This window comes from Fundulus heteroclitus, chromosome 1 (assembly GCF_011125445.2).
Source record: "Fundulus heteroclitus isolate FHET01 chromosome 1, MU-UCD_Fhet_4.1, whole genome shotgun sequence".
Taxonomy (NCBI): Eukaryota; Metazoa; Chordata; class Actinopteri; order Cyprinodontiformes; family Fundulidae; genus Fundulus; species Fundulus heteroclitus.
The window spans coordinates 11,315,689-11,342,019 of NC_046361.1; the positions used below are offsets into that span (position 1 = coordinate 11,315,689).

Consider the following 26,331-nt stretch of genomic DNA (forward strand, 5'->3'; position numbering starts at 1 on the left):
GCTGTTGGAAGACCACCTTTAATTTATGTGGAGTTTGTTCTGGGCTCTGTGGTTACCATTTCTATGATGTTTCTCTCTACATTTTACCTTTTTCTCCTGCGGCCACATCAGGGAGGTCGGCTACTATGGGTGTACCAATACATCGATTCACATCGATATATTGATTGAATACTTAAGAATGCATTACCTCCATGCTAAATGAAAATATCGATCATATCGTCATTTTAAAGATTCCCCTTTATTTTGAAATTCACAAGGCATGAGAGTAAAGTGAACACATACCGGTTATTGCATTATTTTAAAATTAGAGTTTTTTATTTAAATATCTGCTTAGAAATAAAATGGACGAAACATAATAATAGTGTTAGCTGGGCAAATAATATCACATCATATCGACTGGAAATGGTAACAGACTTTATTATATCGACAAATATCGTATCATCATCCTAGCAAATCGATATCATATCGTGATAAAACTGTTGATTTACAAACGTATTGGCTACAGTCCTGTGGACTTTAAACTTCTGAATATGTGCAACTGTAGTCACAGGACCTCGAAGCTGCTTGGCGATGGTCTTATAGCCTTTCCTTTTAACGTGCTTGTCTATAATTTTCCTTCTAATTTTCTGAGACAACTCTCTCCTTCACTTCCTGTGATCCATGTTCAATGTGGTACACACCATGTCACCAAACAGCACAGTGACTACTAGTGTAACCCTTTAAATAAGCACACAGACTGTTTACAAGCTGAAAGACATCTTTAATGTTAATTGGATGATGTGCCTCAGTTTAACATGTCCCTATGGTCAAATTATTTCCAATCTTTTTCTAGAGGCACGATAATTTTTGTCCAGGCCTGCTTTATTAGTGTTTATTGTTATTGCAATAACAATTAAAAGCAATGTCTGACTTTCATTGGTTAATAACTAAAAATGTACTAAAAATTATTACTTTTGTCAGTTTCAAGTTATTTCAGTGACCATTGTGGGAATCTCTTTGATCAATAGAGAGGTAGAAACAATATTGTCTACGACTGCATATTTAAATAGTGACTACTTTCCAAAGAAAGCACCCAGTAAGACTGTTAAGTCAAAGGATGTATGAATTTAAAATGTAACCACATACAATTTAAGACTTGTTTGAACCTTATAGGACTTTCTAGGGGATAGTCAAGATATATTAACATTTTACCTTGATAACGCATTTACTCAACAGAACAGTAAAAAATAAGCAAATGCAAGTAAGTAAATAGCCAACAACGCACACAACCATGATCTAAAGGTTTTGATCCCTCTGTGCCAAACACTTTAAAGTTAAGTTTAAAGTTAAAAAATACAATTTTATGTATATACACTTATATAACAACTTGTCATGATTGTGACTTTTTATATGCACTTGTCAGATTTTCTATAATTTTTATGTTCTATTTCTGCATGGCAATGGTGGCTGTCTTACTAACCAGACGTCAGGTGCTCGTGACTTTACTTAACAATGGGTCTACATCACGTTATAGACCCACTGCTCGCCCAGAAATAAGATAAGGTAAGAAATTCCTTTATTGTCCTACAACGGGGAAATTCAGGAGTGACAGTGGCAAATACACAGCAGGAGTTACACGCAATAATTAGTAATGAAAAATGAACAAGCTAGTCTAATCTAAAGTTAGTTCTGAAGAAACACCAAGAATAAAAATTCCAGAGTAAACATTGTACAATTATTGATAATATGGCATACTCAGGTAAAAATGATTAAATATTCAAGTTTAACATTGGAATAAAAAGCCTATTTACAGAAGTTAAGATGGTATAATTTGAAATGTGCATGATAGTACTTCACGCAAATCAACCAACATTCACCTTGTTTTGACTTTGGTCTTTAATAGCAGTATTTTCACAAATAAATGCGCCTTTAATAAAAAACAAGACATATTTTAAAGCAAGGTAATTTGCCTCAAAGTGAATCTTTATTGGAAACTGCTGCCCACTCCCCTGTAAAAATGATAGGAGTCCCACAGTGACCAGTTCCACAGTTATTTGCTCACATTATTACTCAATAACTTTTGCTTTTATTATTTTCAACTTTAGCTTTTCCTATCTTCAGATTAAGTTAGCTCTTTCTTTAATACTTGTACTTGTGCTCGTTGGAATTTAGAAATACTTATTAAATAGCAGTCCTGAATTGACATTAACATTAAAGTTGTAAATGCAACCTTTCATACCTTCCAATTCATGAGTGATACATCGCTGCTAATATGGAAGCTTCTTATCTTTGATAACAAGATGAACAACAGATAACATATTAAGCGTGGTATAGGTATTAAAGAAAGACGCTCAACAGTTTATTGCACAGACAGTATGTCTGCAGCTATATTTGTTGGGGACTTCACAAAATAATTAAGCAAACCTTCTGAAATCAACCTCAAATGTCCCACTTTGTGTGCAGACTGTATAGCTTGGATGTAAGCATGTTTGCATGAGTGACTTCACTGCAGAGTGATTTCTGTGTTCAGGTTAAAGCCAGTGGTGTGGCCATGGCACTTTTATTTTCTAATAATGTAACATATGCAATACAGAAAAAAGTTAAATTTCAAGATGGAGTAAAAGAAATGTAGCAGAGAAAAGATCAAGCTAAAGCAAATGGAGAAACAGCAGAATAATTTCTGGGAAGGATAAAGCAATTAAGGAACAACTAAAAAAAAAGCTCAAAATCAACAGGGAAGAAGGAAACCTTTGAGAAATTGGATATGAATGAGAAAGTAGTGTTTTTTTATGTTTTCTCGTTTTGTATTTGATCACACAATTAAATAGATAAACATAAAAATCTCTTAGGATTGTCCTTTTACTTTAAAGAAGCCTGTTTTTTTTACACACCTATCCTTTCATACTCCATGGCTGTGTAGGCACGGCTCTAAAATGAGCTGTTTTGGTCACTGGGATGATGGTCAAAACATCCACACAATTCAAAATACTGAAAGTGTGAAGGCCAGGGGAATGTCACAAGTCAGGCCCTGCAAGTACTGCTGAGCCAAATCTCTCTTTGCACACACATGCATCTGAGTCACCACGCTCTGCACATCGAGGGTGTGAAAGACAGAAGATAGACCAAGGATGAAAAGGATGTCACACACACACACACACACACACACACACACACACACACACAAACGGGGGCATGAAGATCATATGAAGCCAGAACGTGGGCAGATGATCTACTTGGCTGTCAGGGCACACAGGCTGAGCTCAGAACTGTGGCATTCAAACCTTTGCCACAACTAAATGCCCCACTCAACCCATTCTTTTGGAGGCCGAGCCACCGAGCTGAGCCAATTTGGGTTGCTAACAAATTCTAAGTGTCGGCTGTGGATGGGTCCAGCTCTGTGGGTCAGGTTTCTAAAATTACACTGTTCAAAAGGCACACAGTTGAGCCCAAACGGATTCATACCCCTGACAGATTAATGTTTACGGTAAACTTTAAACTTTACTGCAATGTCTCTTCTGACTGGAACTAATATTGTTTTGGAGTGGCCCAGCCAGAATCCCGACTTAAATCTGACAGAATCTGTGGAGGGAGCTAAAGATGCCAAGGGTGCCTTCCAGTTTCAAGTACCTGAAGTTCATCATCAGTGACACATTTTCAAAATACCAGCTAAATGATGCCAAAAGCTGGTCAAGCAGCTGCAATAAGAGTTGTTTTAATACCAATAAAAACTTTGCTTTAAAATCATGTAAAGCACTTTGCATTGTCTCTGTACTGAATTGTGCTATATAAATAAATTTGCCAAGCCTTGCCTTTTATTTTTGTGCCGTTTCTAATAATCTCCACCCCCCCCCCCCAAAAAAAAAATCCTACTCCTTTTTCAGTGTTTTTATTACTTCATGGGTGAATAAAAATAATCTTGACTCAATAAATAAGTTAATAAAGGGCATAAATATATTTGAGCTTAACTGTACAACCCCTTAGATTTCAGATAGCATGAACACTCCCAAGTCGCTAACACTAACATTCATGTCAGGTGCTAACTTATGGCCGAAACCTGCACCACACTTGTTAAATATTAATAAATGTGTTTAAATACTCTGCTACTCATGTTCAGTCCTCGAACTGAAAAGTTTGTGAGTGTGAAGTTTGCCCGTATGCAACACTCTTGATGTGCTAATTTAGTGCTATGCTTGGAAAGTAAAGGCTGATAGTCAAAAATGATTGGCAGAATTAACACTGTGGGAGCCACAAAGCGTTGATTTTAAAAAAAAAAATCAATGCTTGTAAGTGTGTAAAAGAGTCTAATGGAAGGAAATACTATGTGATAAAAGATCTCAGAAGAGGTCAAGTCATTGTTTTGCAAGTCCCAAGTAAAGTCCCAAGTCAAGGTCTCAGGGTGAGTTGAAGTCCAAAACCCTTTATTTCTATAACATGTTACATTTGCGATTAGGGATGGGTATCGTTAAGGATTTATCGTTACTACTACTCTTAATGGTACTCCGCATTGATCCAACATTTTATCGGTACTTATTTTTTTAATCAAACAAAAGGGTAAAAAACAAATAATCCCTGATTATTTTTTAACATTCCGAGCAAAAGCAAAGTAAATAAAAGTAAAAAACATTTTTGTATAGAAATAGCACAATAAAAACATTATATAAGTAACATTATATAAAAACAAAAGACAAAACACTATTTCTAGAATAAAAAGTATGTTGTAGAAGAGATAGATTTTGTTTAGGAGAGAGGAATATCAACATTGACAAGACAGAAAATGATTAAAAAACACTCTGAATATGCTCAAAACTTAAAAAAAAAAAGAAAGTCTCAAACAAGACAGAAAAATTTGCTGGATCCATTGCTTGTCGCTTTTGAATAAAAACATTATGCTCCTTCAATTTTCTCCAGATGTTTTGGCAGCTTTGACACATGAGAGATTGCTACATGCTGCTTGCCAAATGTTTTTAGTGAGCACAGTGCAACAAAACGCATCCACAACCGAATTATACCCTCTTTTTCTACATCCTCCAACGATCTAAATTAATAAAAAAGCTAATAAGAAAATCCAACTTAAATATGCTGTTCCTTTAAAGGCAAAACTGACACCATTTGACCAACAGAACCACAATGTTAATTTTCAGATTTCTACTATATTCTCTTATAAGTAGTTGAAGTTCAGCTACTACATACGCGGTTCCTAACATTCTGAAAAAAATCTTGAATAACTTCCAGGTTTTGATAAAAACAAAGCACAAAAAAATAACAATGAAAAATATTTGTAATTTTAGACTTCCTCTGTCTAAAGGATGTATCCATCCAGTAAAATTTGTATTTACATACACCAGAAATTGGCTATAAATAACTATGAAAACTAGAAGTCTTGTGAAATCTCAACAAGTAAAGTATGTAGGAACCGTATATAAGAGTTGGATGGCATTATAAATTGAATTGAAGCTAAAAGACCTATTTAGCTTTGGCAGAAAAAAAAACATTGGTTCTTCAAACATTAATTTTATATCTGGATGAAAAACCCATTTGTAAAGTGAAATTATGTCCATATTCATACAAACATGGATAAATTTGATACATGAAATTAAGCTACGGATGAACTACTACCTCCTATTTTAAATTTTCTGTAATTATTCTTGCCTGGATTTAAGCATGGACCCTGTCACCAATTGCAAAAATATTGGTGAATATATCAGTTGTTAAATATATTATTTCTAACCTTTATTATAACCTTTATTTGAAGGCTTATAAATGCCAAAGGACAGAGTCTTCCACTTTTGCCTCATCAATCCATGGAATATTTACCCTGCAGTCTTGGGGATCATCAAGATATTTTCAGACAAATCTGATATGAATTGTGCTACAATACATAAAAGTTGCTCATAGGTTCGAGTGCTTCTGTTTAAAACCCATGAGTACAGGATTTTGGCTAAGAGAGAGAGAGGCGTTAAGAGAAAACAAAACTCAGCCATGTGTCCACCGGGTAACTCACCTGTCACTCAAGGCAGCACTGCCCATAATAATGATTAATTTGACCAGAGTGGAAACACGTTTATCTCTGCAGTACCACTGGCCATTTTTCAACTTGGTGGGCGCAGCTCTGAGCCCTTCTCAAGTGTCCATTTAAGAAATTGCAGTTTTTGGCATTTCCACACGGGTTTAATTTTTCACCTGGGGAAGTTGCCACTTGGTCAGCACTGGTGCAGGACAGGACGGAGGACCCAAAGGGGGACCTGTCAGGTTGGAGGATTTGGGTTATTGATGATGAATAATTTGAGGGGAATTCAGGTAAACAGATGCAGGCTGCAACAGAGCTTAAGAGAGGAAGAGCCACAACCGTGGGTTGAAACCTGTAAGAAGCCGAACACACTGACACTGATGGAGTGGCAGGAGGCGAGAGAAACTGAACGTTTCAAAGTACTGCCAGTCCTACTGAGGAGAATATTGGAATAACCGTTGTTCCTGCAGGACAAGCAGTAAGAACGTCACGGAGGCATTATTTGGAGAGAACGTTAACCCCTCCCTTCACCCACACACGACTTTTCTGCTACTCTCAGAATTTGTTCTGAGATCTCAAACGTCCCCTTTCTAGCACCATAACTTCCTCTGCGTCAGGCTTTTTTTTTTTTTTTTTTAACGAGCCATATCAGTGTTCATTTGCCTCTTTCTCTTACGCATCTGCATGTGAGGAAGTCAGAGAGGCGCCACCCTGAAATCAAGGTTTCAATAGGAGATCCCAGAGAAAGACAGGTTACAAGAAGGATTTTCTGAAAACCCAAAGATGGAGTCAAAAACTAAAACCAAATGAGAGATATAGTGACGTACTACCTAGTCAGAGTGTGAACCATGGGGGTGTGGTGTTTGTAAGAAGAGGTGAAAATTGCGCATGAGAGTGTGAGGAGAGTAAAAACGTGCCAATATGCAGAAGAGAGTGAAATTTCACCCAGAAAAAAAAAAGGCACGGCAAATAATCTCTATCTGAAGCAAATAAGGATAATAGAAAGCTATGCAAAATGTATACTTGGTTTTAATGATAATAAAAACATTAATGACTACATTAATGACTACATAACCTGTTTTTTTCACTTTCTTTTAGCAAGTTAAGCAAATGAAACTGTGTTGATGTTTGTTTCTGTCCCTTTCCTGTTTTCTCACCACCCCCCACCGATCCAGGCAGATGGCCGCCCTTCCTGAGTCTGGTTTTTCTTGAGGTCTCTTCCTGTAAAACGGGAGTTCCCCCCACTGTCACCAGCAGCATAATGCTTACACAGGATGGAGAAGCGTGGTTAGTAGAGCAAGTTAATAAAGGAAGCAAAAGTTGGTTTACTTTGCCCAGCTACTTTGTCCAATCAGTGCTTTATTGAAGCCAGTTGTAAAGAGCTAAACAAAAAATAGCAATCGAATTTGATCAAAATTCAGTGAATTCTAAAATGACTGGATTTTATCTCCAATAAATTGTCTAAATTTAATAGAGGATGTTTACTTTCTCAGCAAGTTGAATCACTATTAGTGTTATTTTGAGCTTCAAAAACAAACCGTACTGAATCAATTTTCTATTAGGTTTCTTTTAAAACATCACCTCTAATACTTTTAGCAAACAGTGGGCTAAGACAATATGACTGCTATTATAGTAATTCTGTGACATGTTTGCAGTGACATCCTAATGATTTTAAGTCTCACATAAAACATGCTCAAAATGAAAATATAATGGTACAGTCATCAATAACCATCTCTCCATTATTTTATCTTCAGTTTTTCAAATAGCAGACCCTGAAATGTGCTCTGCAGTAAAACAAAAAGAGAAAACCAACTCACTGAAATATATAGCACAAAAAACTATTCGTACGCCTTGAACTTTTTCAAATTTAGCCATGTTATTTGGGATTTTATGTGAAAGACCAACACAAAATGATGTGGAAGAAAATTATATATCTAACAATATTTTCTTTCTTAATAAAAATCTGTGTGCCCTGCATTTGCCCCATTTACTTTGATACCCCAAAGAAAAGTGAATCATTTACACTATATATCCAACTCGGTGAAGGCCTCAGATGTTCCATACAAGTGCATTAGAAAATAGACATCATGGAGACCAAGGAACTCAGCAGACGGATCAGGGGTGAAGCTGTGCACAGGTGTAAAGGAGGATGAGTTTACAAACCAACAGCATCACAGATCTGATGGAGTCCATCAGCTATAATTGGAGGTATCTACCTAAACCGACAGATCGGACAAGGAAAGCACTAACTGGTAAAGCAACAAAGAGACCAACAGCAACTATGGAGGAGCTGCAGAGATTAACAGCTCAGGTAGGAAAATATGTCAACAGGAATACTAAGTTTGGACTCAAACAAATCTGGCTGTTAGAGAAGAGTGGCATTAAGAAAGCCATTGTTGAATTATTCAGGATTGGAACAAGTACTTTTATTCACTTCCGGAATATTGCCAAAATTAGAAATATCCTGTCCAGGAATGACACTGAAAAACTAGCCCATGCATTTGTTACTTTAATGCTGGAGTATTGTAATTCTAGAAAAACCAGTTCTATTTTAGTTTTCCTTCATTGGCTTCCTGTTAAATCAAAAATAGAATTTTAAATTCTCCTTCTCAGGTATAAAGCCCTTAATAATCAAGCTCCATCATATATCAGAGCTCTGATTACCCCGTATGTCCCTAACAGAGCACTTCACTCTCAGACTGCAGGTCTGCTGGTGGTTCCTAGAGTCTCTAAAAGTAGAATGGGAGGCAGATCCTTTAGCTATCAGGCTCCTCTCCTGTGGAACCAACTCCCAGTTTTGGTCCGTGAGGCAGACACCCTGTCTACTTTTAAGACTAACCCTAAAACTTTCCTTTTTGACAAAGCTTATAGTTAGAGTGGCTCATGTTACCCTGAGCTACCTCTATAGTTATGCTGCTATAGGCTTAGGCTACTGGAGGACATCAGGGCCTATTTTTCTCACTCTGCTGAGTTCTCCTACTGTTTTTAAATGTGCATTTTCTGTTGTTATTTCAACTTGTAACTTTTTGTTGTATGTTTTTTTTTTCATAGTAGGTACACCTGGTCTGGCATTCTGTTAGCTGTTCATCATCCAGGAGAAGTAGATCATCCAGCCTGGTTCCGCTGGAGGTTTTCCTCCCTGTTAATGGGGAGTTTTCCTCTCCACTGTCGCTTCATGCATGCTCAGTATAAGGGATTGCTGCAAAGCCATCAACAAGGCAGACGACTCTCCCTGTGGCTCCACGCTCTTTCCGGAGGAGTGAAAGTTGCTTGTCAAGACTTGATGCAATCTATTGGGTTTCCTTAGATAGGAAACTTTTTGACCAATCTGTATAATTTGATTGAATTTGACTTTTTATAGTGCCTTGAGATGAAATGTGTTGTGAATTGGCACGATATAAATAAAATTAGATTGAAATTGAATTGAATTACTTGGGCTTCCGTTGAAGTGTTACAAGTACACAAGTTCAGATGAGTACATGTATTGAGAAACGGCGTTTGTCTTTATCCAGTTGATCTTCTCTCTTAAATTACATTTTACCTCCAAAAATGAAATAGATGTCAAACTGTGTGATTCCAACTCTTTTACACAGAAGAATAAAGGCTGGAAAGCTAATGGTTTTGCATCCTGAAAACAGCAAAGCAACCTGCTATTTGTATTTATTTTATGAAGAAAAAGTACCACAACCAGTCTCTGTAAAAGAAAGTACCTAAAATTAGGCTGCATGGAGTCAGTGCCAGTTGCCAAACAAGCCCTCTGCCAAGTGACAAAGTAGAACACAGCTTCACCTTCAGCCCACTGACTACAAGACCACCTGGGTGGGCAGAACACGAAAGCGACCCTGAAGCATGACCGCTGCCCAATGCGAGTACTCGCGAGAGAGACGATCATCAACAGAGGCAAACAAACGCTGCTGCCGCTCCGAATGCAGCCTATAAATAACACCGGATCTTTAGCGCCGTGCACCTTGGCAAATGGAGAGTGTCAAGGATCAATAATTTATGCAAGCAAGGAGAAAGTCATCAGGTCCAACAATGGGCAGCAAACAGATGTGAAGCCTGCTGCTTGTTTACAGAGCCATCTCAGGGAAGGATGTTACAGATTAATCTGCATTTGACATCCATGTTGAAAAGGAAGGGGAACATTTTTTTTTTACTGCTCTCACCATGTCAGGATTTTTGGAGTGGAGAAAATGTGGCGCAGCGGTGATGAATTGGACAGGAGTGGGACTTCAGTGATCAGCAGCACAGCCTCACCTGACGTTTTTCTGTTTCATTTATTTCTGGGAGGTCCTGGATGGCCATCAGATAAATGCTCTGCACATTAAGCAATGAGGACACCAATGATGGCTGCTTCACATCTTGATTTACTCACATATATGTACATATAAAAGACCTTGTTTGTGCATTCACCGTCCCCTTAAAAGACTTCAAAAGCATTCAGATGTTAAAATAGGCTGGATGCTGAAAAGCCTAATATCTTTATTATAAATATCTTCCATACGGTGGAGGTGTTACAAAACCCTTGCCTCTCTACACCTTTAACACCGAACGGCATTAATATGGAGAGATGATTCAGAAAAGGCCTTCACTCCGTTTACAGTTTTAGCCTGAGAAACATGTTTTGTTAGCAGCAGGATGTTAGATAATCATAAAAAGACAGAAAAAGGGAGTTTAAAAGATTAAATGGTTATGCTAAAAAAACAAAAAACAATTCAATGCAACTGAAAAACAGCACAATTTGTGTGAGAATAGCGCTTTAAATGACACTCAAGGCCAACTTTTATACCACCCTACTTTAACTGATCAAAGTGAAGGTCTGCTAACTCTCTGTACGACTGGCTGCAAATGATGGTGTTTTTCAATTCAGCGTGTGATTATCCTGAAATTGTCTCTAAATTTGGCAGCAGTGGTCCCTAATTTTCCTTTTTTTTTTTTTTTTCTCCCTTCAAAAATTTATATTAACAACGTATTAAATTGGCCATGTTTTTCTCTTTTATGATGTGAGATTTCCTTTTGAGGGAAACTTAATTGCTTCTTTTGGGAAATAGCAGCTGAACTCTAACCCTAAATCCTGAAAATGTGATGTACTGTAAAGGATCTTGTTAGCAGCAGAGGGAGAATCCAGAAATGTGATGAAAGGGGAAAAAAAAAAAAAGAAAAAACACAACAAAAAAAACAACAAGTGGGGATATTTTTTCTCGTATAATTTGAGCCAGTGCATTAGAATAATTTTGGAGGGAATTAAGTGTAAAAAATGAGATCCTCTCCAGAGGGGTGTGTAGGAACGTATATTGAGCGCCTTATCTTAACGTTGTCCCCCAAGAGCTGGCCAGGGTTTCCACAGACGTCGGCTCTCTGCTGCTGGGAGCTGCCCTCCTGCAGGACCCCGCCACCCTGGCAGCTTAATCAAAATAAGGTCGAGTTGTAGAGTTCATGGGTGCAGCGTTCCTGCCGCTCCCGGTCCCCTGCAGGTTCAATTTAAAACGAGTCGACAAACCGGCCCACTTCGGGCCGAGGGAGCCGGCATTGAAACAGAGCTGATATCTTCCCTCCTTCGCTTAGGACTTGACTGTGTGCATGCCTGTGTCCTGAGCCTCATCCTCATAGAGAGAGCACCATTTATCACAACTCCCAGTCCCCAATGGCACTTTCACTCAGGCTGAAGGATGATGGTTACGCCCCGCAGCTCAGCTCAGCCAGGACACACAATATACACAGTGAGCGACACATATGTTCGGCACATATGGCTAGTGTAAATTCCCTGCTCAGGACTGGATATAAGCCCTCCTAACTCCCATTCGATGTTGTGGAAGGATAATCATGGAACAATTAAATATATTACAAAGTTACAGAGGGATTGATCAGCACTATATTAGCTGCCTGTGGGAAGCCTCTGACATAAACAGATGCTAATGTGACATTTAATCTGATTGGATGCAACTAGGCGTGATTACCATCATCAGTAATCCCCCTCCTTGCAAGGTTTCCGAGGTGATTCAAGTGTTCTGTGACTGACACAAACAGACATTTTGTTGTCTTTCATCAGGAATAACACTTCCAACAGACATGCACCCACACGCTTCCATTATTTCCCCCTCAGCCCTGTTGGCTTCTGAGGCGCTCGGCAAACCTCTGCTGAATATTTTGAGATGCCCAATATTTCTGGGTGCTCAAACAGGTGACTCAAACTTGAAAAAAAAAGAAGATAAATGTTTGCAAACAAGCCTGTTTTTTTTATACCTTTCTCACTTACGATGGTGAGAAATCTGAGGCTATTGTCTCATTTATGCTGACATTTAGCTTAATGTATACGATTGACCTGCTATATTTGACGACAAACCAGACAGTCTAAGCGTGGGTTAGCTGAGATTTTCCTTTTCCTTTTTGACAAAGCTTTTAGTTAGAGTGGCTCATGTTACCCTGAGCTACCTCTATAGTTGTGCTGCTATAGGCCTAAGCTACTGGAGAACATCAGGGCCTATTTTTCTCACTCTGCTGAGTTCTCCTACTGTTGTCTAATTTGCATTGCTTGTTGTCATTTCAGCTTTTAACTTTTTGATCTCTCTTTTTTTTCTTCATAGTAGGTACACCTGGTCTGACATTCTGTTAGCTGTGACATCATCCAGGAAAGACAGATCACCCGCTACTACCATCTAATGTAGAACAGATTACTAGATCAATGTGTGCTTCTGTGCTTTTTTTGTCTTTCTTGTTGTGTCTCTGCTCTGTTTTCTCTAACCTCCAGTCGATCGAGGCAGATGACCGTTCATACTGAGCCTGGTTCTGCCGGAGGTTTTCCTTCCTGTTAAAGGGGAGTTTTTCTTTCCGCTGTCGCTTCATGCTTGCTCAGTATGAGGGATTGCAGCAAAACCATGGACAATGCAGATGACTCTTCCTGTGGCTCTACGCTTCTCCAGGAGTGAATGCTGCTTGTTGGGACTTTGAAGCAATCAACTGGTTCCCTTATATAGAAAATGTTTGACCAATCTGTATAATCTGATTGAATTTGACTTTCTAAAGTGCCTCAAGATGAAATGTGTTGTGAATTGGCACGATATAAATAAAATTAGATTGAAATTGAACTGAATTACTTGGGCTTCGGTTGATGAAGTGTTACAAGTACACAAGTTCCAATGAGTACATGTATTGAGAAACAGCCCTTGTCTTTATCCAGTTGATATTTTCTCTTAAATTACATTTTACCTCCAAAATGTTTCATGAATTGGCACTATATAAGTAAAATTGAATTGAATTTAACTGAGATTTATGATCCCTGTGACCCAACATGAATGAAAACCATGTAGCCATGCATATAGGCTGCTACAGGGGCTTCTGGCTCCAAGCAGGAATTGTTTTGTAGGAGGTCTTGACTAAAGAACAAATACTTTGTTATAGTTAACAATAAAAGGTCCCTGGTTAGGTTTACAGGATTATAATCGTTAAGATAGCCATTTTTACACCAATCAACATTCCCAGCTTTATTTATTTAGCCATCAGTTAGATGTCAGTGACAGAATGTAATACAATGTAAGTGTGAGGTGCAGTTTATAAAGCTTCAGATAGTTGTTTAGGCTCCATTAAACAGCTTCAAATCAATTCATCTCTTTATTAATTAATTCTGCTTACTGCCATTTTGTCCTACCTGTGTCCTGAAACTATTTTTTTTTTTGCATTTTTCATTGATGTACTTCCATTAAATACAGTGATAATTAGTCAGAAAAATAGTCACAAGCCTCACACAGGATTTAATTTAACTCCATATCTTCTGAAAACTTTAAATTACACCTTTTTTTTATCCATACTGTTTCTAATCCATGTTTGGGCCAGTTGATTCCTATGATATATGGTAAACGATAAATGGTCTGAGTTTGTAAAGTAGTTTTCTAGTCGTAGACACCATTCAAATGCTTTACATTCTAGCCACAGATGCCAAGGGGCACTTACAAACGAGCACGCATTCTGAACCCACAACTTTCGGGTTGAAAGGTGAATATTCTTCCCACTGAGCGACTGTCAGATTAGGACCTATTAGGATACTTTGAAAGATCCCTTAAGGGTTCTGAGTGACCTCCTGCTGGGAGAAAGTATCTATTGACAATATTTCTTACAGTAGAATATGAGTACATTATATAAAATGACTTGAAATTCTCAATCGGCAAAGTGACTATTACACCTTTTTCTTTGAATAGTTCAACAGCAGCACATGAAACTCTTGTTTGCAAACACGAGTCACTCATCAAGAACACTGAAGTGTTTTACAGTGATAACACTTTGACTCTAAAAAAAAATACCTCTACACTCAGTGAACATGTTAGAGATGAGAAATATGTCATGTGGACTTCCGCTACAGCTTTTTTATAGAGGTGGGGAGAGAAAACGTTCCTGTCGCAGCAGTTTTTAGGATGTTGAACTCAGAGTGTTTTACAGCATTTATGCTCTAAGGCAGAAATAAAATTAATACCAACCCCATGAACGAGGGGCCTAGGATCAGCAGATTTTAGGTCTGGCTGATTTGAGGCAGGCTGTCGCTGACTTTTATTATAAAAACATCTGTAAATGCTGAGTAATACGTTAGAGAGATTTCACATATGGTATAAGTCTCATATTTGTCAAATAAAACAAATGCATTTAAAAAACATAAACAGTAAAGGTCAACAAGAAAGAAACTGTGTGATTAGGCCAAATCTTAAATACCAGCATCTTCTTTAACTATGTAGCATATTTTACATTCTGGTTAAAAAAAATGTAAAGAAAAACAGAATCTCAAAGAGAAATTCCTGGAAAAGGAAATTGTCAATTTTCCTTAATCAGTTTGATTTAGCTACCTTCTAATGAACCCTTAAACTTACTAGAATGAGTGGGTGTTTGCAGAGCTGATATACGGTATATATGAAACAAAGATTATTGGGAAAGGACAACAAGAGGTCTGCGGAAATACTAGTTGATAAAGGCCAATGCAAGAGCCTGTGTATATTGTGGGTGACCTTCAAGCCTTGCGTGGCATCATCATGAGAAACGGTCATGCTGCTATGATCAATAAAGCCACATAGGCTCAGGAGTACCTTGAGCACACGTGACTGAAGGTCAGACTGTTTGTCTGTTGCTGCCTCCAGAGCTGCACCCTGAACTTGCAATACACAAAGAAGCACCAATATATCAACTCTGAGCAGCTACGCCTCCAAATCTAAGACACAAGTTCACATCAGCTGGACAAAGAAAGAATGGACATGTGTTCTCCTGTTCAATGATCTTCCATTTTTAGCTTGTGGGAAATATAGATTTGTCTCAAGGTACAAAGGAAACAAACATCATCTAAGCCAAACATGTATCATTACAAGTATATACTTATATAGTCATCTCCTATGACTCTTTTCCCAGTGGGTCTGTGGTTATTTCAGACTTTGTTAGGTGTCCAACTGTTTCTCAAATGCTTATTACACATTAAGGAAGGACAACAGCTCCTTATTTAAGAGTGTAACGGTACACAAAAATCCCAGTTTGGTACGCTTTTGGGTTTTAAACTCACAGTTTGGTTTGTGTTTGCTTTGAGGGAAAGCCAAATGAAAATTGAGAAAATTGAGAAAAATAAAAAGATTTGATTTTTCTCCTACTCAGCTCTGAAGTAATTTTTTTTTTTTTTTACTTTATGAAATTAATTTGTCTTATGTTCTAAAATGAAAAAAGTGGATAGCATATAACTGACTTGGTAGGAATTTGTCCATGAATAAAGTCTTATAAGCAGGCATAGCCAATGCCTATTATATAACACTATAATCATTGTATAAAGGTGAATGTTTAGACATTTTTAAATAAGACTGTGCCCATATTTTAGAATAAACTATGTTTTTTTTATCACTTTGGAGTTGTTTTTATGACAACCTAAGGCAAGGCAAGGCAAATTTTTTTGTATTGCACATTTCAGCACAAAGACAATGCAAAGTGCTTTACATGATTAAAATACAGGAAAGAAAAACAGAAGCAAGTAGGAATAAAATGTAGAAACAAAATAGAACATGGAAAAATAGAAACTAAAAGCAAACATTAAAAACAGTTGGACTACAAAGTTGAACTAATGATGTTTCAGTAAAACAGTTTAACTAGAACAGTCGGAGGCAATCCTAAACAAATGTGTTTTTAATCTTGATTTAAAGGAACTCAGGCTTTCCGCCTGAGTGATGGTACCTAGTGTACCATCAGTGCATGTTGGGTAAACCCCTCTGATCAATGGAGATTCCTCTAACTTGCATTTCATACAATGCCGGGCGGACTGGATGCTACAGGTAGCTTTTTGGACGTCATCGGATTTCTCTCCAGTAACTGTGACGTCTACATTCAGCTGGAAGCTGTTCAGGTGAGTAATTCAGTTAAATGCAGAGCTAGTTAAATGCCTTATTGCTGGTGAAAAATTCACACGCTGACATAAAGTTTGGGTTCAGTCCACCTTTCTTTCTTCACTGTGGCTGGATGAAAAACCTTCATGTTGTCATTACAGACCTCAGTCATTGCTGAATGTCCTGTTTGTTTTGGAGAAACTTTTTAAAGTTGCCCTATAGAACGTTGCATTGTGCACTCAGTTCCACCTGTAAACATTCTGCATGTCTCCAGGCACCAAACAACAGTATTTGTTGGGTACACGGGCGCACCGAACCAACAGGGCTGTACTGGACATTTTCAGAACCAAGACGTGTACCGTGACGCCCCAAACGGTGAGCAATAAAGCAAACAGATCATCTTTTAATGGCACCTCCATAAATCAGACATCAGGGGATCTTCTTCAGCTAAAAATATCTACAAGACCTACAGGGTCAAGCAAAAATGTTTACACACCTTGAACCTTTTCACAATTTGTCACATTACAACCGCAAACTTCAATGTATTCTACTGGAATTTATTGAAATTATAAAGCACAAAGTACAGCATAATTGTGAAGTGAATGAAAATGATATATGGCTATCAGCATTCGTTACCAAAAAATGTCTGCAAAATGTGTATTTGTCTTCAGAGCCTCGGATTCAATACTTTGTATAGTCAACGTTTTCTCTTTTGAGGAATGTCTCTACGAGCTTTGCATATCTAGAGATGAAAGATTGCGTGCATTTTTCTTTATAAAAATCGCTCAATCTGAATCATTCAGGATGGAGAGTGTCTGTGAACATCAATTTTTATGTTAGGACATAGATTTTCATTTAGTTCTGGGTTTTGAGTCAGACATGTTGTTAACACATAAATCATTCCACCAGTTGCTCTGGCTGCGTGTCTAGGACTGATGTCCTGCTAGAAGGTGAAACCTAGTCCCCCCTTTCCTCTGAAAAGTTTTCTTTCAGGGTTAAATTTTTAGGTCAACCTATCCTCCCATCACCTCTGACCGGCTTCACTGTCTCTGATGCAGAAAAGCATTTCCACACTTGCTGCGAACATGACGGTACACAGTGGACGTGTTGTTTAAATTACAAGTAATGTGTAATGTTAGACTTGGCATATAGGCTACAAAGAGTATGTTCTTCCAAATAGTTCTTCCTCGATGTTGCTTGAGGAAAACTCCAAACTTCTTATGACTTCTTTTCCATAAGGACCATATCTGTGAAGTGAACAACTAATGTCCTGTTAACAGATTTTCCCACCTGAGCTGTGGATCTCTGCAGCTCCTTCGGAGCACAGGGATTCAGAATCAAAAGGCAGGTTTAGATTGTTCGAATGTTCCACTTTGGGTCTCTTGTTTGCTTCTCTGAATTATGCTGTGCTTGGAAAGCTACGGACAGCCATGTTGGTAGGTTTGAAGTTGTACCATACTTCTCCTTTTTCGCTCCCTCGGTGGGATGCCCAGAGCTTAGGATATTATTTTATAACCCTATCCCTGTTGTGAAACTTTTTGAAATGTATGCTGTGTTCCTTGGTCTTCGCGATGATGTTTGTTCTCTAATGTTCACCAACAAACCTCTGAGACCTTCACAGTATTCATACTTAGATTGAATCACACACGTGGACTCTACTTACTAACCAGTTGCCTTGTGAAGACACTTGGTTGCACTGGATGTTTTTTTATGGGCACCAGACTAAGCAGGCTTTAACACAAGTGCACAACACAGATCTTTATTTGTGAAAATGTAAAATGATGTGTCATTCTGAGTACCTCTATCATATCAATCCCAGTGAAATACAGACAACTTAGTGGTTGTAATGTGACACGAGGTGAAAAGTTTAAGGAGTCTGAATGCATTTTCAAGGAACGGTATATTTACGTTTTTTAAGAGCAAAAAGTAAGAACTTCAGATGGATGCTGTAAATGATAAGACCCCGTCACATGTAACCTCTAAAATACAATGAACGAGAAGGTGTCTTACCCCGGGGCCTTGAGGTGATTCCGGAGGAGAGTTAGGAGGGATGTGTTTTTGACCTGAAAAAAACATAAGAAACACAAGGGGAAAAAATAAATCTATCAAGTTTACTTACCATAAACCTAGAAAATGTGTGCATTTTATCTTGAATTTATATTTACATGTCATTTGGCAACATACTAACTTCTCCAGTTCAGGGTTTAACAAGCTTAAATGATGACACTGTGATTCCTTCTGCGTGCTCTCTGTATATGGCAGCGGTTTATTTAATAGTCTGGTTAGGCATTTAATGGAATATGAGCTTGTGAGAGGGAATAGAGGTTAACTGTAAAATGTCATCTAATATAAATTGCTTCTCTACTCACTGGATTTGGAGCAATCTGGCATCCTGGGGTATAAGAATAAACCGTAACATTATGTACTGAATAACCCGGGCAAAGTAAATAACTCCACAGAACACTGGAATCCCTCAACTATTTACAAACATGACAAATCTATCCAATTTCACACAGATCAAGAGCCAGCGTTAGATTTAGACAGCTCACTGAGTTTAAAGAGTAACAATGCTTCCTTGAGATTTTTTGGTTGGTAGCCATGGCAATGCTGAAATGAAAGGCGTTCCAGCATCTCTTTGTCCTCTTCTCCAACTCTGCCTCACTCTTTATGCTGGGCTTGACTGGCCTTTTGGAAACTGTTTCAGTTGCCCGCGGTGTCTTGCTGTAGCTCCCATCTGTTCAGACTGCATGCATACAGAGTGGACATGTTATGGGCCTGGCTGGCTTTCTCTCACAAATTCGCTCTGGCATCGCCCCCCGGCAACCATTTTCTTTTTAGGGCTTGCTGTTTTCTCACTGTTATACTTTTAGAGCCCGCAGAGAATTTGATTCACCTCGTTAGCAGGACTGATGTGCAATTGGCCGTTTGTTTGGGATCAATGAGTGGCCGCCTTGACAGCTGAGCAAACAGCTCTTCAGCCAGAGTTGGACAATTGTTTGTTTTGCGAGAGGTGGGTTCTATGCGAGCACAACACAGGGGGACATACAAGGAATGCATTTAAATATCGTGCCTTCACAGAAGTATTTAAAGCCCCTGAACTTTTCCACCTTTTTTCCATGTTACAATCACAGATTTTCACACATTCTTCACAATTTCACACATTTTCATGCGTTCAATGGGATTTCATGTGGCAGGCACAGGGATGTGCATGGTTGTGAGTTAGAAGGAAATGATACAATGGACAAAGTCTGGCAGAACTAAAAACCCACCAAGACAGCCGGTGCAGGAAGAGCATTCATTAGAAAAGCTGTCAAAAGGTCCATGGGAGCTCTTAGGGAGCTGCAGAGACTCACGGCTCAGGTGGAAATATCTGTAAACAGGACATTTGTGACTTATATGTGGAGGGAATGTTTTGACCTAAACCCAAAATCTCCCTGTACACGCCATCCACCTCATCTGACTAGCCAGGCAAAGACAGAAATATTTTAGAGAATCAATGAGGTCGGCAGTGAAACATTGAGACACTTTAAACCTTTACGACTTCTGGAGGGGTTGCAGGGACCCACAGCTCAGGCAAGGAGATTTGTTGACAGGAATATGATTACTGAGTCATAGCAAAGAATCAGACTTTTAGGAAAAGTCTTCTTTTCTAACATTCTTCTTAGAAATTTACCTTGGTAAGATAAAAGTTATTCACAAAGTGTCTTAGGCCTTAAGAGAGCTCCTCAAGTGACAAACGGTTAGGAATAGTGAGGAGGACTTTTAGTGAGCCTAAGAGTGTCTTAAATAAGGAAGATGGTGTAAACACAGAGAGCTGTTTGGCTTCATCCACCACCTAAACAGTGGAGGAAATGAGCACATAAACTTATTAACAATTATGCAATTATTAATATGTAGACAAACTTTATCATCCCCATAGGGGGAAATTAATTTGTTTCACCGGCCAGAGGGGTTAAAGCGGCTCTACCTAACGTAATTTTATTGAGGATAAATAAATAATAGGTAAAATGTTGGATATTCATGAATAAAAAGTGAAGGAATTTGCAAAAATGGATATAAAAGAGAAAGTATCTTCTGTATTTTATAATATCAGTATCCTAAAATGTCCTCTAGAAGTTTGCTTGCGTGATGCCATCTCCTTGCTTTTTATTGCTACAGTGTTTCTCACATTTCAGGCTGGTACATAATAGCGCCAAAAGACACAGAGAAAAAGATTAATTGATCTGCGACAATACACTTCAAAGTCCTTGTATATGTGCCATGATCCAGGAACCAATTTCCTTTTCAATACTCCCCCTATTTTCCTCCCAGAGTTGACCAGAGTCGCTCTTAGCAGGGATCTGAATCGCCCTTAAGCTAAGACTCTTAGGTGGGAACTTTTAGGCTAAGACAGGAGCTCTCTGAGACGACTCTGAGAATCTTTGTGAAGACAGTCACGGGTCTTTAAAAGACTTCCAGCTGGACAACAACCCTAAACACACATCTCACACCTAGTGAACATATCTAAATGTGAATAAGTCTAAGTATGAACATATCTAACGTGTCAAAGCATCTGAGGTTTGTTAAAAAAAACCACTAGTGAACAAAGACCATCTCAAAGACCAAAGAATATTGTGATGTTCACAGAAGCTCTCTGGCATCTACCAGGAGCTATTTTATATAGAAAGGACATATATTTCTGTGTCTATATTTGGGGACGCGTACTCAATACAAATGCTGGTCACATTTTTCAGATTTATTTTTGTAAAAAAAAAAAAAAAAAACCCAACCACGTTCCTTCCACTTCGCAACAATGCTTTACTTTGTGTTGGTCTATCACATAAAATCTAAATTAAACACAAAGACGGTTGTAGACGAATGTGAAAATAGTAAAGGAGGATAATTACTTTTCCAGGGCCGTGTAGGTGGAGCCCATAAGTTATTAAAACTATCAGAGAGAATCTATATGAAAACAGAGGCATCCTCTAAGCATTTTTAACCTCTCGTCCTGTTATCAGGAGACCAGAGTGAAGCCTGTTATGCCCACAAACAACGCACGAATAAGGAGCTGAATTATAGATTAATGGAAATGCGTGGACTTGAGGGGGACGTTCCAACACTCCTTTTGGAAGTAATGCCAATCCCCATCATGAATAAGCTCAAGATCCATTCTGAAGTTTGCTGAATATTTCTTTGATGGTTGTTCGGGATGGGCAGTGAAATCTTTCCACGTACATACATGTAAAAACAACTATAATGTATTCATCACTGTCAGTCTAAAAAGCACAATTCCTTAAAAGACATAGGGTCACAATGTTAGCAAAAAGCAAACAAAAAAACAGAAAGTCAAAATGTTTTTAAGTCCGAATTGATTGTAAGACTACCTCATTAATCCCCAGAGGGCTGTCATATTGTAGCAGCGTGTAAAGATGAAGATATAGTAAAGAAAGGCATGAATAAATCCATCAGAGCTCAGCTACATCAATCAGATGTTGGAATCCAAAAAGAGATATTCATGATATCACTCTCCCCTGAAAAACAAGTCTGCAGCCTCCTCCTGTAACTTTGTAAAAGCACTTGAGCACTGATTAAGATGTCATCAATAGATGCAGCCAAAAGCCTTCTGTGCACTCTTGTGACGTAGGCCCTGATCAGCGCTATTCTTCTCTCCTAAGATAAGTAAACAGTCTCATTAGGAGGGAAATAATCAATTACGCAACCCGGGTTCACTCGAGTTCCTCATGCCTTCGCTGGGATTGAGTGGCTGCGTTGCAACACTTTAAATCAATTCACCGTCAGACTCACAACAAATAAGCAGCAGCATGGGCTTCGATAAGACTCGCAGACAGCGGCACATCATTTATCCACGGCTATGAGCAGCACCGGAGTATTCTATCAGAACTTGGTTTTAGCGGGAGGCTTGTTTAAAGCTTGGGGTTCCGAACTTAATTTAGCAAGGGTATCGTGGAACCGCTGTGCTTAATTCATCGGGGCAGAATAATGAAGCTCTGCAAGAGAACGTCAGCAACATTTACTGAAAACCACCTCTTGTGATGCTAAGAAATGCACACTGTAGCTTTTCCACTATGTCATATAAAAGGTAAAAGTGCCTCTCGCCCCCAGAACTGCCCGTTTAAACCTAAAATCTGTAAATAAATAAATAGATGTAATGTGATGTCTAAATAAAATATTGCACACATCAATATATTATATGATGTGCTGGAATGGATAAGTGGTCAGTAGGTTCCGCTGTCACGGCGGTGGATCCCTCAACACATGGATGCACTTTATGTCAACAGTCTAGGACTGCAGCTGGTGACAGCAGTCATGTTCTACTCTGATGCACGTCGAGCTTGCTGCCGTGTCACATGGACCGCTTCTCCATCTGCCACCGGCTCTGGTTGGACCGGCCATCCCAGCTTGTAGCAGCGGATTTGCAAAGAAGAAAGCCTCCAGAACACGTCCAGCTGGTCCAAGGAAGTGGAGCTGCAGCCCAACCATAAGATGAGGGACTCAGTGGCAGATTAGTGATCTCAAGCAATGCCCCAACAGTGACCTTGCTGCTTCTGAGAGAGGAACACAAACCAGGGAAGGACTCGTTTGTCTACCAGCAAACTAACTTTAAAAGCATAACAGGGCTAGTGGCTGTACATAAATACTGACAAATGCTTTTATTCTATCATTAAGATAAAAGAAACATCACAAACATATATATAGGATACGAAGAGTAAAATCCCTAAAGTAAAATCTTTTTTTGTGTGATAAACTAGGTTGCATAAATTACACAGAGATGGGCAACATTTACTGATGAGGCAACTCATACTTTTCTTCACGAAAACTTTAGAAAACATGTTTTTTCCACCTAATAAAATACAAAGCAGGGTATATCTTCAAATGTGGAAAGGTTCGGGGGTTATAAATACTTTTGGAAGGCCCTCTGTCTGGCAAAACAATTACCAAATGGATTGAAGTGATTAGCTGCAGCTCTACATTAGTTGACTCAATATAGCTGATTAAGGACAAATGCCCACTAGTACAGCACGATAAACAGTAAAAAAAAAAAGAAAACATGAAAGAAGGCTGAAAGTATTTTTTTTTTACCTTTTCAACCCAGAGTTGCTCACATGAACTAAGTGCCTATTTAACATGAAGTTTACTATATAGTAGGTGAATCCTCTAATTATATGACAAAACAATTCAGTCATATTCTAAGAAGGTCATAAGATACAGACAAAAGCTTCTGAAAAACAACACAATCTTTGTTCTTTGTGGCAGATTTATAATATTAGAAGGTCACAAGCTTTCATACTTTAGTTCAAATGTAGCTATTTTAGAGCAGCCATATATGAAGGTAAATAAGTTTCTCTTCATCTCTTTTCCAAGTTGTGATTTTTCTCTTCTGCATTTTGTAGTACATCATATGAAGATAATATTGTACAGTATTTATTTTGTAATGGCTTGGAATAACCCAGTAAACTAAACTAAACTAAACTAAAACAATGGGCTAAACTAAACTACAGCAGCCACTATGTAAAAAAAAAATACAAAATGGGGCTCGTTCAACTTAAAAATGCTCTAACAAAGACAGAAAGTTTGTGTCTTCTACTCCCAGTTCATTTTTAAACCAGAGATTTGCCAACATATCATATGGTGACAGGAATTGGACAGTTTTTTAGTAGTTTCCTACTAAACCCTGTCTGGTCGTAAACGCGAAAAGCTAATCTTGCCATCAGTGAAATCATCATACTAAGGACTAAAAGACAGCCTTAACAACCACACTCTTCAGTATGGCAGTTGTTACTGTGGGGAGAAGACTTAATATTAGTCATTATCAGTGTCGGAAGGGGTTTCAGAATGCATTTAAAGGCAAACTGTGCTTTGACATTTCAAGACATGTGTGCTGTTGAGAGAAACAGCTTTGGGTAGCTAACAGAGTGGCTGAACACAATACAAGAAACCTGCTTTATATTTTGAGCTTTCAACCTTTGTCCGTCACAAAAATACAAAAAGTCCCTCTGTGGTGTAGCAGACTAAGTCTGCATCTTTGATCCGGGGGGGATCCAGGTTAGAATTCAGGTTGGGTCAGGAAGGGCCCAGATGTAAAGACTTGCTGAAGAGACCACTGAATAAGGAAGCAGCAGAAAGGACTTAAACACTGAATCCGGAAATGTTGGCAGCCTTTAGGAAATCTCAAAGTTGAGGTACGGCTCTGCGTGCTCATGGGAACACAGACAGAAACTGCTGTTTTAGTCATGCTACCTGTGCCAGTCAGTGATAAACGGATACAACAGACAGTTTAAAATGGCAACTTTCTTAGCATTTTGTCTTGTTTTAAAATATTAGTAATGCCATCCCTGAATAATGACCGCTGAGAAGGAGGGCAAGAAAAAATTGTGTGATGCTGTTGTTATGTTATGTTATAATTGTTGAAGAGATAAAATCAGTATCAGCAGGTCAAATCTAGAAATAGGACCCAGAATTGTTATTGGTGCATCTCTACATTTAATCCCCCCCAAGATGCAAATAATGAAACTGAGTTGTCATGCAGAGAGTGGTTGATGCCACTAAGGCTATTTAGTTGATTCTTGACCAGCAGTACTAGCTGTGTGACCAAGCAGTTACCAGAAGTCCACAGCCCAGCCTGAGTAAATCCTTTGTGAAAGGGAGAAATAGGTTTAGGCTCTGAGAGGAAAAGAGATGACTGTCACCCTTTTAAATAAGGATTTCTGATGTCATTTATCCTAATCCTTACAAAACAAATAACGTGACCTTAAAAGGTCCTTATGAATTAAATTGTGATATTTACTTTTAGAAGGTGACGCTCTCTGACGTGCCACATCCTCCTGCTTAGTCCTCAGAGATGCCCTTGGGCTGGATGGCTTCTTTTCCACACTGGACAACAGCCAAAATCTCATCACATCCTTCGCCTCCGACCCTTCCTTGAGGGGGGGAAGTTTAAGACATGTTAGTGCTCCATAAAAAGAAGCGTTAGAGGAACCCTTTGACCCTGGCTAAAAGGAGCAGCAGAGATTCTGGAGGAAAGGGTCAGAAGTATAAGTGAAACAACAGCAGACAGAAGAGGGAATGAGAAAGGGGCAAAAAGTAAAGCAGTAACAACTACAACTGTGTGACAATTGACAGCAAAGGTGTGGAAAATCTGATTACCTTAACCATCTTTCTATGTTTGGCACTGGTTCTGAAAAGGAGCAACTTATAGAAAATTACTTTTCCATGTGAGTTCTACCATTATTAGAACATTTGGAGCAAATCTATAAGGTGTACTCTACTCTGTACCAGTTACTATTTAAAATCCAGACAGGTCACAACAAAAATAATGATTTTTTTTCTTCCTAAAGAGAGCACCTTCTTGGAGTCGTGCAAGAAAAGCAATTTGTCTAAACACCTTTCAGTACGTTCTTACCCATGCATACATCTTACTCCAAAGACATTACCTCTGAGCTTTTGTTACCTGAGCTGTTCTGGGAGCCGAGACTGCTGCAGGGCTTTGACTTTGGACAGAGGTCTCTGTGGTGTAGACCATCACTCCAAGAGGGTTCGGTTTTGCCCCTCCTTGCAGAGGAAGCTGTACTTCTTTGCCTTTCCAGTCAGCTAGCTCCTGGAAGGGGCACCAAACCGCCCAACGAAGGCACTGCAAGAAGGCAGCTCTGGGTGAGGCGGTGGCAGACAGCTATGAGAAGAGTGGAGGGAAAAATAAAAACACTGAGGAAACTCATGGATACCTACCACAAAACTCATTAGAATTCTACCTGTAATCTATTTTTGAGTGTTTCTATAAGCGTGTAGGAGTAAGACGTCTTACAGAAAAAAAACCTTTCATTAGGTTACAAGGGAAAGACTATAATTTGGGTTTTAAGACGGGGAAAAAGATGCCCATACTTTACATAATCATGGTGTCAGCAACGGTTTTAAAAGCAGTGGGATTTCAGAACGTGCGACTATAAATAAACTGTGAAATGTACAAAAACGAAATTGGTTAATATAGCGATAAAGTACAAAATGGAACACTATGTA

The 26,331-nt window shown here is 38.7% G+C and overlaps 1 protein-coding gene across 1 annotated transcript in view; it reads right to left on the reverse strand.

Moving 5' to 3' along the window:
- nphp4 (nephronophthisis 4) overlaps window positions 1–26,331 on the reverse strand; it is a 293,994-nt gene that overhangs the window by 96,505 nt on the left and 171,158 nt on the right. The window contains exons 9-11 of the mRNA XM_036133980.1: window positions 25,769–25,987; window positions 25,106–25,238; window positions 18,331–18,383 (exon numbers count right to left, since the gene is read on the reverse strand). Coding sequence (XP_035989873.1) covers window positions 18,331–18,383; window positions 25,106–25,238; window positions 25,769–25,987 — 405 coding nt within the window. The remainder of the gene's footprint in view (window positions 1–18,330; window positions 18,384–25,105; window positions 25,239–25,768; window positions 25,988–26,331) is intronic.